Here is a 19,401-nt window from a genome sequence, read left to right on the forward strand (position 1 = left end):
TAAATATCCTTTGGATGCTTAATGCTTTGTAAAATAATTCCACTGATTGAGAAACATCTATTTCATATATAACAGCGATTAGATGGAATGGAAAATGCCTTGGGCCAACAATCATTAAGACGAGTTGAATCGCATCCTGTTCTGTCCGTTATACACTAGGCAGCTGAGTAAGTCAGCTTATGAACTGGATGACTGTTATAGGAAGTGGGTGGTGAACTAAAACATTGCGTCCATGGTTAGAATTGAATGCTGCAGTGTTGTGCAATTAGCAACTCGTGAATTTTTTCATGGTTGTATTTTTGTAGGGCAAATTTTCCAACGCAAATATTATCTTTGTTTGCAGCACAATGCTCCAATTCCTCAAGGTGGTCGTGGTGCGATTCAGTTTGTGACACAGTATCAGCATTCTAGTGGACAAAGGCGCATCAGAGTTGCCACAATTGCGAGAAAGTAAGTGCATAAAATACAAACATCAGTGTTGATTATTTTTGAAATTTCACTTGTATTATTATTGGAGAATTAGGTGTGCATTACTAAGTGAATTTAACAGATGCAAACCAAGTTTGTGCTATTGCAGCTTTGTTGTTTTACTGTACTTTGATTGGTTGGTAGCCATGGCTCAGTGGGTAGCATTCTCGTCCCTGAGTCAGAAGGCTGTGGGTTCAAGTTCCGTTCCAGGGGCTTGAGCACAAAATCTAGTCTAACACTCCGGTGCAGTACTGAGGGAGTGCTGCACTGTTGGAGGTGGACATAAAAGATCCCAAGACAATATTTCGAAGAAGAGCAGGGCAGTTATCCCTGGTGTCCTGGCCAATATTTATCCCTCAATCAACATCACTAAAATCAGATTATCTGGTCATTATAACATTGCTGTTTGTCAGAGCTTGATGTGTGCAAATTGGCTGCCGTGTTTCCTGCATTACCACCATGACTACACTTCAAAAGTACTTCATTGCTGTCAAGCGCTTTGGGATGTCCTGAGGTCATGAAAGCAGCCAAATAAATACAAGTCTATCTATTACATTTAAATCTGATTATTTTAATTTTTATAAATTCCATTTAAAATTTACATGTCTCTAGTTGTGTTGCCCTTGTACTATTTACTCGGGTTGACTTGGCTTCTGACTCACTCATTGTGAAAAAAACATTGAGTGCAAAGGTACGAGAGTGGACTGGTTAGTAATTGGGACCAGGAATGGGTGAAGTAGACAGAGCACAATGCAGGACAATGTAGCAAGACAGGGAGCAGGTAGGCTGAGGCTGAATGAGGATGGTGGGGACTGTGATCCTTCACATGTATGCATCTATTCACCGGCTCTTGGCCCCAAGCCCTGTAGGTTATGGCACTTCAAGTGCATATCCAAGTACTTTATAAATGTGATGAGGGTTTCCACCTCTATCACCCTTTCAAGTAGTGGTGGTAGAGAAGTTGAGAACTTTTAAACACGTATAGCGCTATCAGTATTTTTAGCGCTATAAGAGCTTTAACAACAAATTGTTGGTTCCCAGCTTAGTGCTAGAAACTGGTGAACCTGGAACAGGCACCAGGTAGTAGGCTAGCTGAAACAGATGGTGGAAACTAGAGTTAAAACCATGCTGAAACAAAGAGATTGCTGGATTGGGGAAGGGGCTGGGGCTGAGTTGGAAGTCCGGCTGAAGAAAGAAATTGTTTGGTCGATTATGGGGTGGAGATAAAGAAGGTTGGAATCCTGGCTGATGTAAGGTGTGGGATGGGGTTAGGGGTAAGACCGAGGCCAGGTAGCTAGCCTGAAAGCTCTGAGAGCTTGACAGGATACCCATGCTCTCAAGCATGGAGCCGGTTAGAAGCAAGCTGATCTAAAGCAGCCGAGGCAGTGGCTGAGAAGAAGATGGAATTGTGGGACAGAAGGGAGAGAGCATGATGGCAAAATAGGAGTGTGGCCAGAGAGTGAGAAAGAAGGTGGAGTGGAGCCAAAAAACAGTGGAAACAGGCTCAATAAAAAGGCCTAGTGGTGGGGTTGGAGGCAGAGCCAGGTGGGAATGCAGGAGAAGTCCAGAATGAGCAGCCAGATTTTTCTGTAGCTAGCAGAGGGAGAGGAGCTGTGCAATAGGAATGGAGAGTACAACAACAGCACCTAGTGGCTGGAGGCCTTTAACTATAATGTGACACAATGTTGACCGTTTTGTTTTGCTATTAGAAAATATTCACCTGTTGTTAAGGGTTTCTTCTATCATGATTATTGACAAAAAAGATAACAGAAAATCATGATACGAGGAAGTAAACTTTGTGGACAGGAAGCACACTCTATACGCAAGACTTTTCATATTCTGGTCAACCTCCTGTGGCGTTGCACCCTGGGTGTCTAGACTATGATTACATTTTGGTTAAGGCGATAATAGAGAAGGGTTAGAGGCTAGTGGGGAGGAGAAAAGAAGGTCAGATACTGGCAGGGCAAGGGGGAGGTACGACACAGTTATAGATTGGATACTGGGGTGAATTGGGGAAAGATGTAGAGCTAGGTTAAAATATTGGTGGGAGGGGAAGGTAAAGACGGGGCATGGAATGTGCGGGTGGTGGGATGAGTACCCGAGAATAGGCCTCTGAATTAAAATAAGTAACCATTTCTACAGGAGCGGCCAAGTGTGTTGATTCGGAGGAGGTATGGGGAAGAGGCAGAATGGGCTACCAGTACCATGTTATTGGGAGTGGGGACAGCAGGATCCTTGAAGAGTTGACCAGCCTTTGAGCATAGGCAGTGAGGAGTAGGGCATTGAACAAACGACTGGTAAACTGGCACGAGTGGCCTAAGCAAAATAAATTATTTGGAGGCCAGCCTTCATTTAAAAAAAAACATTTTTTTTAATAAATTGATGGGCGTGTGGAGTTGCACTCATGGGAGACAGGTGTACATGAGACAGTGGGAGCTATGGAGCTGGTGTGACTCTTCATGGCACACTGGCACCAGTACTGGGACAGGAAGGAGCTGTACCGATGGAATGGGCTCCATCTGAACTGGAATGGGACAAGTGTCCTAGTGGAAATAGTCTATAGGGAGATGGCAAAGGCTTTAAACTAGTAAGACTGGTGGAGGGATCTACAAGAAATTAAATCAGCCTACATATAAACGAAACAGTAAAGGAGAGCATAGGAAAGGCTAAATTAAGGGAGGATGTACATGGCCAGGGAATAAATAGAGTTACAGAATAGAGTGTAAAAAGATGGTTAAAAATAAAGAGAGAGGAACTATTAAAAATGAGTTAAACTATCTGTACAGCAGTGCACACAGTGTCCGTAATAAAACAGGGAAACTCGAGACAATAATACGTTGTGAGGAACCAGATATAGTAGGGATTACTGAGACATGGCTGCAGAAAAATCAGGACTGGGAATTAAACATTGCAGGATACAACATAGCTAGAAAAGCTAGTGAGGGATAAAGGGAAGGTGGGAGTAGCTGTACTTATTAGGGACAACATAATGGCAGTACAAAAAAGTGACACAGCTATCAATCAGTAAGACAAAAACAGAATCCATGTGGATAGAGATAAAAGATAATAAAGGATCAATTGGGGTAGTCTACAGACCACCTAATAGTGAAAGGGAGGTTGAGAAAGAAATATGCAAACAAATTAGGGAAATGTGTAAAAAAAACATGGAATAATAATCATGGGGGATTTCAACTACCCCAAAATTAATTGGCCAGAAGAGGTAGGTAAAGGGGTTAAGGGAATTGAGTTCCTACAATATATACAGGCCTCCTTTCTAACCCAATATGTAAGAAGCCCGACCACGAAAGATTCACTACTGGATCTAGTAATGGAGAATGAACCAGAGCAGGTAAGAGAAGTAAAAGTAGAGGAACATCTAGGCGATAGTGACCATAATATAATATGCTCTAAGATAATAATTGAGAAAGGCATAAGTATGACGAAGACTAGGGTAACATTGGAGAAAACAGATTTTGAAGGGCTGAGAATAGAACTTGGAAAAATAAAATGGATAACAATATTGGCAAACAATGATGCAGAAAAGCAATGGGAAACATTTAAAACGATGTTCAACGGAGTCCCGGAAAAATATCTTCCGCTAAAAAATAAGAACAAGCAAAACACTAATGAGACTCCATGGATGAATAATGACATAAGGGAAAAATTGAAGGTAAGGAAAGAGGCATACACTAAGTATATGGACAGAAGGGGAGAGAAGTAAAAAAAAAAACAATTAGGAAGACAAAGAGGAACTATGAACTTCAGTTATCAAGGAATATAAAACAAAATAGTAAAATATTCTACAGGCAAATACATTTTTAAAAAAAAAAAGTCGGGATGGGAATAGGGCCACAAAGGGACAGTTAGGATAAAATCACAGGCAGTGATAGTGAAGTGGCAGAATTTTAAATAATTACTTTGCTTCAGTATTTACCAGGGAGACAGATCAAGTGGACATGACGTCGGAAGATGAGATTCAAAACAATATAACCACATTTAAAATAAAGAGGAAAAATATTAAGTAAACTAATCGAACTCGGGATGAAACCCCGAGTCCGGACGGATTATATCTGTGCATTTTAAAAGAATTTAGGGAAGAGATAGCAGAGGCTCTATTACACATTTAATAATTCGATAGAAAAAGGTGTAGTGCCAGAGGACAGACAGATAGCTAATATAGGCCCCTATTTTCACCATAATTGGGCACCGATTTTTTGGCACCCAGTGATTTTTTTTTTGGCGGAATGGGCCAGTTTAAATTTTCACCAAAGTTTTCGTGCTGGCGCTGACTATCAGCAACAGAGTTTTTGGCACCAGATATTTTGACGCTGGTCTACGTAGAAAAGTGACTCTGCGCCGTTTCTGGCCATTTAAGCCATTTTCCCCATCACCAATTTAAAAAAAAAACGACGCACATAGACCTTGGAGCCCATTTTAGAAAAACCTACCTTAAGTTAATGAAATCGGTGCTGGCCCGCTTCTATCCCTGGCCGAAGGTCCTCCATGCCAGACTGAACAACAAACTCCAGGTAAAAATAAACCAGGCAAAAAGAAACTTCCAGAAGAGCCTTTTCCATCAAAGAACAAACTCCAGGCACATTGCAACATCGAGAAGAACCTTTTCCACGCACCCAACCCGGCCCGCTGCAATGCCTGGCTGAAGGTCCTCCACGCCAGACTGTACAACAAACTCCAGGCACATTGGAAAGGATCACAGTTTATAGAACTTGCCCCTGTTTCATTTAAACTTATTTGTTTTTAACTACATCTTTGACGATAAAGTTGACAGCATTCACTAGGTTAACTTTTATATATTTTAATGCCCTTATTAAAATTTTAATATGAAGATGTAAATTAGTGCTTGTAGTTTCAAGTTAATGAAATGGTTTTATGATCTTTACCCAGTTTGGTTACAACACAGAAGGAGGCCATGTGGCCTGTCGAATCCGTGACATAATCTAGAAAGATTTTCTAATGCTGGATTAAAAAAATAACATACAGGATTCTGGTTAAATGTAAAAAATAAATATGTTTATTAAACATTTGTACAATACAGTTGTAGTTAGCTTAGCTTAACTTAACTTAACTTTTAACTTTAATAACTTTAATAAATGTTGTACAAAATTTTAAATGATCAAACAAACAAACAAACAAGCCATCTCTCCCCCCCCCCCCCCTTAGCGCTGTGTGCCATTCCTGCCCCTGTTGCTGCCTCTACCCATACCTGTGCCCGTTGTTGCAGACTTCTGCTTCCTCGCCCCGCACCCCCCCCCCCCAAAGGTTTTTTCTGTTTTCTTTCTGATGGCGCGTTTGTTGTTGGTGGGTTGCGACAGGGACAGAGCTAGCAGACGTCATTGTGGAAGGCCCAGGTTCCTCTTCGGAATTGTCTTCAGCCTGTGGATCAACTCTTGACTTTGGTCTGGGGGCTAGAATGTTAGTGGCAGCAATGACAGCCTGGGTGTGCTCCCTTATTGCTACTACTACCTCTGACATCCCCTCCCTCATCTGTCCTGACAGTGTTGCCGCCTGTAATGACAGTCCCGCAAATTCTCCCCTCGCCTCACCCATTCCTCCAGCCAGTGTTGCTACTTCATGTTTCAGTCTCGCTAATTCTACCCTCACCCCACCGAAGGTTTCCAGGAGTGATCCTGTTAGTTGGATGTTCTCCCCACTCATCCCCACACGCTGTCCTATGTTCCCTGCATTCTGTGTTTCTGGTTCAGCTCTCCCTTCCACCCTCCTCTGCCGTCTCACAGGTGTGGCTTGCTGCGACACTCTGGGACCCACAGCCTCAGGCGGTACACCTTGAAATGTCGCGTCAGTTGATTCGCTCAGGAAAGGGCTTGGAATCCTCGAGGTGTTCACCATCTCCGATTCCAGTGTAACCATCGGAATCTTCCTGCTGCTCTTCATTCTCCTGATGTAGAATATCTGGACTGACGACTTCCTGATCATGCTCTTCTACTTCAGGTGCATCTTCTGTCTCTTCCTAATGCACAACATCTGCAAAACATAACAGGGATGCTTGGTTAGCAGCAGGGGGGAAGGGGTAGCATAGCCAGCGCACACAGTACTTAACATTTCGCCAACCCAGACTGTGCAATTTGCCGGGCTTACCCTCTCTTGGTAAACTGGGCCCAGCTTCCACCTTGGTGGTTGATCTTCTCGTGTGAGATTTAATCATATCAGCTATCCTCTGTTCCATGGCTGTTAGTTGCAGCCTACTTGCCGGACCTCCTCCAATTTGTGACCGTTTTTGGTTGATATGTGGCACCATCTTCTGCAAAGTTGAAAATAGAACTTTTGAAGAGAGGGTCCTTCTGCGTGCGCACACACACACGCACACTTTACTCACATTTACAGATGTTATTGCAGTGCATAAATATAAAAATAAATATAAATATAACAAAATAAATTTGAATAAAATTATTACTTACAGTCAGTGCTTGTCCAAGGTCCTGCCACTGCTTTTTGAGCTGTGCGCGCTTCTCGGGGTAACGGACAATGCATTAAATTCTACTGCAACTTTGTCCCAAACTTTTGCGAGTACAGAGGGTTTATGTTTCTTTTGGCCCATTTTCCCTTTGTTTTCAAGCACATCTCATCTCATCTCTCAATTATGTCTACCAGGGGCTCAATTTCTTCTGCGAGAAATCTCTTGGCCCTTACAGCTTCCCCTTCCCTATCTCTGACCCTTTCGCCTTCTCTGTCCCCTTCCCTTGCATTCATCTTTTGTTTGAAACTGTGGTTTTTTTATCTGCAAATCCACCTCTGCTACCAATGGGTTCTCACTGACCAGGCAGACCCGTCAGGTGCAGAAAGTGTTTTTTTTTACAGCGCATGCACAGTGATTTTTCGGCACACACTATAAGCTCTGCCCCCCTCCCTCCCCCCCAAATGGACTCGGGTAGCACGGCGCTAAAATTAACTTTTAGTTCGTGGAAAGTGCCGGGTTTTATGCCGCGGGGGGGGGGTGGCGGCGGGAACGTACGTTAACATACGTGGGTGCCAGAAATCTTCATTGTGGGAAAATAGGGGCCATAATACCTATATTTAAGAAGGGAGTTAGAACATGTCCAGGGAACTAGCTTAACATCGATGGTAGGAAAAATAATGGAATCCTTACTAAAGGAGAAGTAGAAGAACATCAGTAACCAAAAATATTATAATGAATTTTCAGCATGTATTTCAAAAGGGAAAGTCTTGCTTGACCAATCTCATTGAATTCTTTGAAAAGTAACAGCGAGAGTAGACAAGGATAATGCAGTAGATGTAATTTATGTAGATTTCCAAAATGCCTTCAATAAGGTACCACGTAACAGAGAATGTGGAGTCAGGGAACAAGTAACAGATTGGGTAGCTGGCTGGCTGCAAGATAGAAAACGGAAAGCAGGGGTGAAAGGTAGCTATTCAGCGTGACAGAAGGTGGAAAGTGGAGTCCCACAAGGCTCAGTGCTGGGACCCATATTGTTCATAATTTATATCAACAATTTAGACTTTGGAATGAAAAACACATGTTTTAAATTTGTGGATGGTACCAAATTGCGGTGGCAGAAGATCATATACTGAGCAGGACTGCAACAAGTTACAAGAAAACTTTAATAAACTTGCAGAATGGGCATATAATTGGCAAAAGAATTTCAACTAGTGTGAGGTATTACATTTTGGTAAGAAAAAAAAGGTCACGTATTACTCGGAAAATACGAATCTAAATGGGATAGAAGAGCAAAGGAATCTCCAAGTATAAATACACATATCACTAAAATTAACGACGCAGGTTAATAAGGCCATAAAAAAGCCAAACCAAGCACCATGGTTACTTTCTAAAGGGATAGAATTGAAAAGTACAGAAGTTATGCTAAACTTGTGTCGAACCTTGGATAGACCACATTTGGAATACTGTGTACAATTCTGATCACCATATTATAAAAAGGATATAGAGGCACTGGAGAGGATACAAAAAAATATTTACAAGGATGATACCAGAAATACGAGGTTATACCATCAGGAAAGGGTGAACAGGCTGGGTGTCTTTACTCTTGAAAAGAGAAGGCTGAGAGGTGACCTAACCGAGGTCTTTAAAATTATGAAATTTTGATAGAGTAGACACAGAGGGCTGGATTTTGCCGGCGCTCAGTGGGCTAGTTTGGAGGCAGGTTCGTTGTCAAAATTTAAAAGATTGACAGCGGCTCTGAACCCGCCTCCTTGTAAGTTTCCCAAGTGCCAGCGCTTTGCAGATCGGGCACTAAGCAGCGGGTGAGCCAATTTCAATATGTAGGATATGCATTTTTCCAGCTACTAACCATCTTTCCAAGTTTTTCACGAGGGTCCCATTGTTCGGGGATCACGTCAGGTATGTACGTCAGGTTTTCATTGACTCTCCATTGCTTTGATAGGTGACAGTTGTAAAACTGGTATAAAAGCTACCATTTCACAGCTGTTCACTTTCCAATGTTAGAAGCTGGAGCCTTCAGGATTTCGAATACACTTTTGAGCTTTATGCAGTTTGGAAGTGTTTGGAGTATATCTCTATCCACAGTCACCTCCTTGGAACAACCTAAATCACCATTGACAGATCGCTTCTGTCATCTCAACTTCAACTGCCATCTATTCCATTAGCATCGGTGCCCTTGCAAAAATCTCACCTTAGTCCTCAGATTCCCACCAGGATCAGCCCCAACACCAACATCACCAGGCACACCAACAACAACACCAACCATCTCCGCAATCACCTGATGCTGGACAGGACACAGGGCATCAACACCTGATCACATTGCTGCCCGGGAGGCCAGGGATGGCCTCACCAAGGCTAGATTTGCTTCACTTGACGCTGTACATCCTGGCTGCCACATGATGCGCCAGGTTGGCACCGCCCCACACCAACACCATAAAGCATCCCTACAATACCCAAGCCATTCCTTTCACACACATCACCATTGCGGGTGGTACTGTTATGTCTCACCATTCATTACAACTCACAAAGCCACTTCCAAAGGAGCACACAAATCTGTCCAAGAAGGCAAAGTGTTGAAAATAAAGATTTCAGTGGTTGACAACACATTAACAGAAACATGACATGAACATTGGCTAAAAGACCCAAGTATTAGTTAATAATAATAACTTTTATTTATATAGCACCTTTAACGTAGTAAAATGTCCCAAGGCGCTTCACAGCAGTGTAACAAGATAAAACAGATATATTTGACACCGAGCCACAAAAGAAGAAAAGAATGATGATGACCAAAAGCTTGGTTAAAGAGTTAGGTTTTAAAGTAGGAAAGAGAAGCGGAGAGGTGTAGGGAGGGAGTTCCAGAGCTTGGGGCCCAAACAGCTGAAGGCACAGCCACCGATGGTTGAGCAGTTATAATGTGGAATGTTCACAAGGGCAGATTTTGAGGAGTACAGACATCTTGTGGGATTGTGAGGCTGAAAAAGATTACAGAGACGGGGAGGCTTAAGGCCATGTAGTGATTTGTAAACAAGGATGAGAATTTTGAAATCAAGGCGTTGTTTAACCGGGAGCCAATGTAGGTCAGAAAGCACAGGGGTGATGAGTGATTGTGACTTGGTGTGAGTTAGGACACGGGCTGCTGAGTTTTGGATGACCTCAAATATACATAGTGTAGAATGTGGGAGGCCAGCCAGGAGTGAGTTGGAGAAGTCAAGTCTAGAGGTAACAAAGGCATTAATGAGGGTTTCAGCAGCAGAAGAGCTGAGGTAGGGGCGGAGGCGGGCAATGTTACGGAGGTGGAAAAAGGTGGTTTTAGTTATGATGTGGATATGTGGCTGGAACCTCATTTCAGGGGCAAATATGACACCTAGGTTGCGAAACAGTCTTCACCCTCAGATTGATCCTAGGGAGAGGGATGGAGTCACTGGTTAGGAAACGCGGTTTGTGGCGGGGACCAAAGATGATAGCTTCGGTCTTCCCGATATTTAATTGGAGAAAATTTCTGTTCATCCAGTACTGGATGTCACACAAGCAATCTAACAATTTAGATACTATGCAGGGGTTGAGAGAAGTGGTGGAGAGGCAGAGTTGGGTGTCGTCAGCATACATGTGGAAACTGACTCCGTGTTTTCGGATGATATCACCAAGGGGCAACATATTGAGAAATAAGAGGAGACCAAGGACAGATACTTGGGGGATACCAGAGGTAACGATGCGGCAGTGAGAAGAGAAGCCATTGCTGGAGATTTTCTGGCTATGATTAGATAGATAAGAATGGAACCAGGTGAGTGCAGTCCCACCTAGCTGGATGATGGTGGAGAGGCGTTGGAGGAGGATAGTGTGTCAACTGTGTCAAAGGCTGCAGACAGGTCCAGAAGGACGAGGTGGGATAGTTTACCTTTGTCACACTTATAAAGGATGTCATTTGTGACTTTGATGAGACAGTTTTGGTACTGCGGCAGGGGCAAAAACCAGACCGAAGGAACCTAAACAATTAATTCATGGAAAGATGTTCACGGATTTGGGAGGAGACAACACGTTCAAGTACTTTGGACAAGAAAGGGAGGTTGGAGATGTGGCGATAGCTAGCAAGCAAAGTGGGGTCAAGGGTTGTTTTTTTGAGGAGAGGAGTGATGACAGCAGATTTGAAGGAGAGGGGAACAGTGCCCGAGGAGAGAACCGTTAACAATGTCGGCTAACATGGGAGCCAAAAAAGGAAGTTGAGTGGTCAGCAGTCTCGTGGGACTTAGGGTCAAGGCAACCGGAAGTGAATCTCATGGACAAGATGAGCTTGGGGAGATCAAAGAGAAACTAGAGAAAGATGTGAGTTTAGGGCTAGGGCAGATGGAGGCAGTAGATGAAGTTTGGCCTGTGGGCTAGGTGAAGGAAGGGAACTCGCAGAGGCAGCGCGGATGGTCTCAATCTTTGAGACAAAGTCGTCCATGAGCTCCTCACACGTTGTTGGAGATGAGTGTGGTGGAGACAGGGGAGATATGTTTAAGGAGATGGTTAGCAGTAGAGAATAGTAGCCGGGGGTTATTTTTACAATCCAGAATGATCTTGAAATAGTGAGCAGTTTTTGTAGACAAGAGTGGGAACCGATAATGTTTTATGTGTTTGAGCCAGATCTGGCGGTGAATGGCTAAACCAGTTGTCTGCCACATCCGTTCAAGTCTGGTTGGTAAAGGATGAGGTTGAGTGTGAGGGATGGCTAGTGAGATGGGGAGGCAATAATGTAGATAGAGAGGGATGGGTGGAGATGCAAGGTAAGATGGTGTGAGTAAGAATGTCCATGACTAGGTTAGGGAAGGCAGAGTGATGGGGATGTGATGAGTGGCACAGCAGGATGAGGTTGAGTGTGGCTTTGCAGTAACATTTTGAGATTTACTGAGATCATTGAAAGACTTGCATCACTGCAGCCTAGTCCTCCTGACAACATTCGTGCTTGTGCCCTGCTGTGCAATGTGCAACCAGGCTGGGTTGGTGTCTGGGAAGTTTTCTTCCGCCCATTGGAAAGGAAGAGAACCTCCCTGCGTGCTGACTCCCTCCATAAGCAAATGGTGGGAGTCATGGGAGAGCCTGGGTGCATCTGTGCAGTGCTTGTCAGTGTCTGTAGCATCTCAATGCTGTAGAACACTTGACAGCACAAATGTCAAAATGAAGGTGGGCATGGTCCCTTTAAGGAAACCGGCTAATGACATGTCGTCAGATGACATCATCAGACCCACTTTGTTTTAATTTGCCGGGAACCTCGCAGGGCGGGCTGAACAAGCCCAATCAGGGCAAAATCACTTCAACAGACGCAATGGAACCGGGAGCGGGATCTCAGTCCGGTGCCAGCGAGTGTGCTTTTTGTGTTTCCACTTGCAAGGAAGAGTAAAACTAGAGGCCATCAATATAAGATAGCCACCAAGAAATCCAAAAGGGAATTCAGAAGAAACCTGTTTACCCAGAGAGTGGTGAGAATATGGAACTTGCTACCACAGGGAGTGGTTGAAGCAAATAGTATAGATGCATTTGAAGGGAGGTTAGATAAGCGTATGAGGGAGAAGGGAATAGAGGGTTATGCTGATAGAGTTAAATGAGAATAGACAGGAAGAAGATCGAGTGGAACATAAACGTTAGCATGGACTGGTTGGGCCGAATGGCCTGTTTCTGTGCTGTATTTCCTATGTAATTTTAGAAATGAAACTTGGTTTACTTACACAGAAACATAGAAAATAGGTGCAGGAGTAGGCCATTTGGCCCTTTGAGCCTGCACCGCCATTCAATGAGTTCATGGCTGAACATGCAACTTCAGTACCCCATTCCTGCTTTCTCGCCATACCCCTTGATCCCCCGAGTAGTAAGGACTTCATCAAACTCCTTTTTGAATATATTTAGTGAATTAGCCTCAACTACTTTCTGTGGTAGAAAATTCCACAGGTTCACCACTCTCTGGGTGAAGAAGTTTCTCCTCATCTCGGTCCTAAATGGCTTACCCCTTATCCTTAGACTGTGACCCCTGGTTCTGGACTTCCCCAACATTGGGAACATTCTTCCTGCATCTAACCTGTCTGAACCCATCAGAATTTTAAACGTTTCTATGAGGTCCCCTCTCATTCTTCTGAACTTCAGTGAATACAAGCCCAGTTGATCCAGTCTTTCTTGATAGGTCAGTCCCGCCATCCTGGGAATTAGTCTGGTGAACATTCGCTGCACTCCCTCAATAGCAAGAATGTCCTTCCTCAAGTTAGGAGACCAAAACTGTACACAATACTCCAGGTGTGGCCTCACCAAGGCCCTGTACAACTGTAGCAACACCTCCCTGCCCCTGTACACAAATCCCCTCACTATGAAGGCCAACATGCCATTTGCTTTCTTAACCGCCTGCTGTACCTGCATGCCAACCTTCAATGACTGATGTACCATGACACCCAGGTCTCGTTGCACCTCCCCTTTTCCTAATCTGTCACCATTTAGATAATAGTCTGTCTCTCTGTTTTTACCACCAAAGTGGATAACCTCACATTTATCCACATTATACTTCATCTGCCATGCATTTGCCCACTCACCTAACCTATCCAAGTCACTCTGCAGCCTCATAGCATCCTCCTCGCAGCTCACACTGCCACCTAACTTCGTGTCATCTGCAAATTTGGAGATACTACATTTAATTCCCTCGTCTAAATCATTAATGTACAGTTTAAACAGCTGTGGCCCCAGCACAGAACCTTGCGGTACCCCACTAGTCACTGCCTGCCATTCTGAAAAGTACCCATTTACTCCTACTCTTTGCTTCCTGTCTGACAACCAGTTCTCAATCCATGTCAGCACACTACCCCCAATCCCATGTGCTTTAACTTTGCACATTAATTTCTTGTGTGGGACCTTGTCGAAAGCCTTCTGAAAGTCCAAATATACCACATCAACTGGTTCTCCCTTGTCCACTCTACTGGGAACATCCTCAAAAAATTCCAGAAGATTTGTCAAGCATGATTTCCCTTTCACAAATCCATGCTGACTTGGACCTATCATGTCACCTTTTTCCAAATGCGCTGCTATGACATCCTTAATAATTGATTCCATCATTTTACCCACTACTGAGGTCAGGCTGACCGGTCTATAATTCCCTGTTTTCTCACTCCCTCCTTTTTTTAAAAAGTGGGGTTACATTGGCTACCCTCCACTCGATAGGAACTGATCCCGAGTCAATGGAATGTTGGAAAATGACTGTCAATGCATCCGCTATTTCCAAGGCCACTTCCTTAAGTACTCTGGGATGCAGTCCATCAGGCCCTGGGGATTTATCGGCCTTCAATCCCATCAATTTCCCCAACACAATTTCCCGACTAATAAGGATTTCCCTCAGTTCCTCCTCCTTACTAGACCCTCTGACCCCTTTTATATCCAGAAGGTTGTTTGTGTCCTCCTTAGTGAATACCGAACCAAAGTACTTGTTCAATTGGTCTGCCATTTCTTTGTTCCCTGTTATGACTTCCCCTGATTCTGACTGCAGGGGAACTACATTTGTCTTTACTAACCTTTTTCTCTTTACATATCTATAGAAACTTTTGCAATCCGTCTTAATGTTCTCTGCAAGCTTCTTCTCATACTCCATTTTCCCTGCCCTAATCAAACCTTTTGTCCTCCTCTGCTGAGTTCTAAATTTCTCCCAGTCCCCGGGTTCGCTGCTATTTCTGGCCAATTTGTATGCCACTTCCTTGACTTTAATACTATCCCTCATTTCCCTTGATAGCCACGGTTGATCTACCTTCCCTTTTTTATTTTTACACCAGACAGGAATGTACAATTGTTGTAGTTCATCCATGCGGTCTCTAAATGTCTGCCATTGCCCATCCACAGTCAACCCCTTAAGTATCATTCGCCAATCTATCCTAGCCAATTCACGCCTCATACCTTCAAAGTTACCCTTCTTGAAGTTCTGGACCATGGTCTCTGAATTAACTGTTTCATTCTCCATCCTAATGCAGAATTCCACCATATTATGGTCACTCTTCCCCAAGGGGCCTCGCACAACGAGATTGCTAATTAAGCCTCTCTCATTACACAACACCCAGTCTAAGATGGCCTCCCCCCTATTGGTTCCTCGACATATTGGTCTAGAAAACCATCCCTTATGCACTCCAGGAAATCCTCTTCCACCGTATTGCTTCCAGTTTGGTTAGCCCAATCTATGTGCATATTAAAGTCATCCATTATAACTGCTGCACCTTTATTGCATGCACCCCTAATTTCCTGTTTGATGCCCTCCCCAACATCACTACTACTGTTTGGAGGTCTGTACACAACTCCCACTAACGTTTTTTGCCCTTTGGTGTTCTGCAGCTCTACCCATATAGATTCCACATCATCCAAGCTAATGTCCTTCCTAACTATTGCATTAATCTCCTCTTTAACCAGCAATGCTACCCCACCTCCTTTTCCTTTTATTCTATACTTCCTGAATGTTGAATACCCCTGGATGTTGAGTTCCCAGCCCTGATCATCCTGGAGCCACGTCTCCGTAATCCCAATCACATCATATTTGTTAACATCTATTTGCACAGTTAATTACCATGAAAAAAAATATAGAAAGACATGGAAATTATAACTATGCAACAGGTCATTCAGTCCAACCAGTCGTGTCAGTGTTTATTCTCCATGAGCAAATGGTTATAACCATATTTACCACAATTCCCCATATCTCTACAATTCATTTTCCTTCAGCCACCTACAACAACAACATTGTATTTATATAGCGTCTTGAATGTAGTGAAACGTCCCAAGGCGCTTCACAGACGTATTATGAGATAAAATGTTTGACTCCGAGCCACATAAGGAGAAATCAGGGCAAGTGACCAATAGCTTGATCAAAGCGATAGGTTTTAAGTCGTGTCTTGAAGGAGGTGGAGAGGCGGAGAGGTTTAGGGATGGAATTCCAGAGTTTAGGGCCTAGGCAACAGAAGGCACAGCCACCAATGGTTGAGCAATTATAATCAGGGATGCTCAAGAGGGCAGAATTAGAGGAGCGCAGACATCTCCGGGGTGTGGGGGGCGGGTTATGGGGCTGAGGGGATTACAGAGAAAGGGAGGGGCGATGCCATGGAGGGATTTGAAAATAAGGATGAGAATTTTGAAATCGAGGCGTTGCTTAACCGGAAGCCAATGCAGGTCAGTGAGCACAGGGGTGATGGGTGAGCGGGACTTGGTGCGAGTTAGGGCACGGGCAGCCCAGTTTTGGACCACCTCTAGTTTACATAGGGTAGAATGTGGGAGGCCAGCTAGGAGTGCATTGGAATAGCCAAGTCTAGAAGTAACAAACCTATTAAATGTAATTTTGAATGTTGAGATGGTTCCTGCCTCAAAAACTAACCCTGGTTTCTCTAGCCTCACAACGCTCTGTCCAAAGAAGATTCTCCTGCCCTCTGTTCTAGATCTTACATTTAAACTTGTATCTATGGCCCCTGAACTACTGGAAACAGTCTTCTGCTATCTACCTTTTCGAATCCTTTCATAATGTTAAACACTTCTATCATATTACCCTGTAATCTGTGAAGAACATTTTTTCAAGTCTTCCTTCATATTTGTATTTCCCCTTAATAGGCAGCATTTTGGTGAATTTTCGATGATTGTATAACACTGTGTAAACGCTGTAAATTTAAAGATCCAAAGTGATGTTTCTAGTGCACAGATTTCTTTCTGTTCAAGATGGACTTCTTGCGTCAGTAGTCCTATGAAATGGCACTGTAATGGTGTGTAAAAGTATCGTGGTGTTCTGGTGCAACAACGGGTACTATTTTGAGGTTAGTCAGGGTTTGTTTTTTGGACTGAGTGCGTGTTTTGGAAAGGAAGTATTATACTTGAGCCAGGGCATGTCTGATGGTCAGGACAAGTGACTTTTAAAGGTGTTTAATTAATTTAACTAATCCTGTTAATTGATTATTTTTTTTGCCCTACGACACAACTTTTCCTGTTGGTTTTTTTAGTAATTTATTCTAGCTCCTGGCCACATCTGCACCAGCACTTCATCCAAATCTGGCCAGATTTGCCTTGGGTATGATCCTGTATCCACCCCAGTTGTCTGTCTCCCAGTTATTGAATCCATCCATATCAATCATTATTATGCTTAGGAAGTAATTCACACTAGGAGTTTTTACATAAAAGTTTGAGGCGAAGGTGAAACCAAATTAATTTGAATTCAGGCACCTAATACTCAGAAAATCAAAGATACTTGGAGATAAACTCGGAACATGGGAGAAAAAAATATTACAAGAAATCTTAAAATAAGTTGCTGAATGAATCTGAATGAATCAAGAAATTGATTTTTTTTTAAAATAAAGAACACTTTGAATATATATAATTGTATGATTTTAAACAACAAGTTGTTCATTAAGAGGGGACAGCGTACAAGGTACAGGTGCAGCGTCGAGAATCTGTAGTTGTAGAATCTGGAATGTTCCGGACTCCAGACCGATTGGTGGCAGGGTTGTCCGGAATCCGTAAAATGTTCCAAAATCCAGACTCGCCGACCTGGGGGCCCCGCCGCTGCCCGACCTCGGGCCTCGTCTCGCCGCCGCTCACCTCGCCTCCCGCTGCCCTTACCTCGGGGTCTCCTCGCCGACCCGCCCAAACACCTCCTCCATGATGGGGCCAGCCGGCCCAAACAGCTCCTCAGCGGGGCCCCTCCCGTACACCTCTTCCTCGACTGGGCCGACATGAACAGTAACTGCAACTCGGGCAAGTAAGGGGACCCCAGGTGCAGTGCTGGAGGAGCCTCAGCATTTGTCTTTATCCAACAGGTGTGAGGTTTTTGCTGCCTGTGTGGATGAGGGAAAAGCCTGCAGGCTGGATGAGCAGGCTGACCATGACACCAGGGTGCAGGAGGCCGTTCAAGTGGGGGGAATGAAAGGGAATGTAGTTGTGGTAGGGGACAGTATAGTCAAAGGGGATAGATACTGTTCTCTGCAGCCGCGACCAGGAGTTCTGAAGGTTGTGTTGCCTGCCCGGTGCCAGGGTTAAAGACATCTCGTGGCTGGAGAAGAATTTGGAATGGGAAGGCGACGATCCCATTGTCATGGAACCAACATCATAGGGAGAGCTAGGAATGAGGTTCTGCTGAGAGAGTTTGAAGAATTGGGGTCCAGTTTAAAAACCACAATCTCAAAGGTAATAATCTCTGGATTGTTACCTGAACCACACACCAATTGGCATAGGGATATGCGGATTAGAAGGTTAAATGTGGGGCTCAAAGAGTGATGTGGGAGGCAGGGGTTTTGCTTCATGGGGCACTGGCACCAGTACTGGGGAAAGAGGAAGCTGTTCCATTGAGACAGGCTCCACTTAAACCGGACTGGAACCAGTTTACTGGCAAATCGAATAACTAGGGCAGTAGACAGGGCTTTAAACTAATAAGGGGGGAGGGAGGGGGGGGGGAGGATTCAGGAAAGAGTAAATTTAAAAGCAGCAGAGTGACTTGGATAGGTTAGGTGAGTGGGCAAATGCATGGCAGATGAATTATAATGTGGATAAATGTGAGGTTATCCACTTTGGCGGTAAAAACAGAGAGACAGACTATTATCTGAATGGTGACAGATTAGGAAAAGGGGAGGTGCAATGAGACCTGGGTGTCATGGTACATCAGTCATTGAAGGTTGGCATGCAGGTACAGCAGGCGGTTAAGAAAGCAAATGGCATGTTGGCCTTCATAGCGAGGGGATTTGAGTATAGGGGCAGGGAGGTGTTACTACAGTTGTACAGGGCCTTGGTGAGGCCACACCTGGAGTATTGTGTACAGTTTTGGTCTCCTAACTTGAGAAAACACATTCTTGCTATTGAAGGGAGTGCAGCGAAGGTTCACCAGACTGATTGCCGGGATGGCGGGACTGACCTATCAAGAAAGACTGTACCAACTGGGCTTGTATTCACTGGAGTTCAGAAGAATGAGAGAGGATCTCATAGAAACGTTTAAAATTCTGATGGGTTTGGACAGGTTAGATGCAGGAAGAATGTTCCCAATGTTGGGGAAGTCCAGAACCAGGGGTCACAGTCTAAGGATAAGGGGTAAGCCATTTAGGACCGAGATGAGGAGAAACTTCTTCACCCAGAGAGTGGTGAACCTGTGGAATTCTCTACCACAGAAAGTTGTTGAGGCCAATTCACTAAATATATTCAAAAAGGAGTTAGATGTAGTCCTTATTACTAGGGGGATCAAGGGGTATGGCGAGAAAGCAGGAATGGGGCACTAAAGTTGCATGTTCAGCCATGAACGCACTGAATGGCGGTGCAGGCTCGAAGGGGCCGAATGGCCTACTCCTGCACCTATTTTCTATGTTTCTATGAATGTCAAGGCTCTAGAGCAGAGCAGAGTTTTGGGTAAAAATAAGCAGAGTGGGTCAGGAAGGGACAGCGAGGATAACAAAGGTAATAGAGCATCAATGACTAAGGTGACATCAGGAAAAAAAGGCACTATATCTGAATGCACGGAGCATTCGTAACAAAAT

The 19,401-nt window shown here is 44.0% G+C and overlaps 1 protein-coding gene across 1 annotated transcript in view; it reads left to right on the forward strand.

Moving 5' to 3' along the window:
- Nucleotides 1-19,401, forward strand: part of sec23a (Sec23 homolog A, coat complex II component) — a 132,851-nt gene that overhangs the window by 88,221 nt on the left and 25,229 nt on the right. Inside the window, exon 10 of the mRNA XM_070877892.1 lies at nt 344-450. Coding sequence (XP_070733993.1) covers nt 344-450 — 107 coding nt within the window. The remainder of the gene's footprint in view (nt 1-343; nt 451-19,401) is intronic.

This window comes from Pristiophorus japonicus, chromosome 4 (assembly GCF_044704955.1).
Source record: "Pristiophorus japonicus isolate sPriJap1 chromosome 4, sPriJap1.hap1, whole genome shotgun sequence".
Classification (NCBI taxonomy): domain Eukaryota; kingdom Metazoa; phylum Chordata; class Chondrichthyes; family Pristiophoridae; genus Pristiophorus; species Pristiophorus japonicus.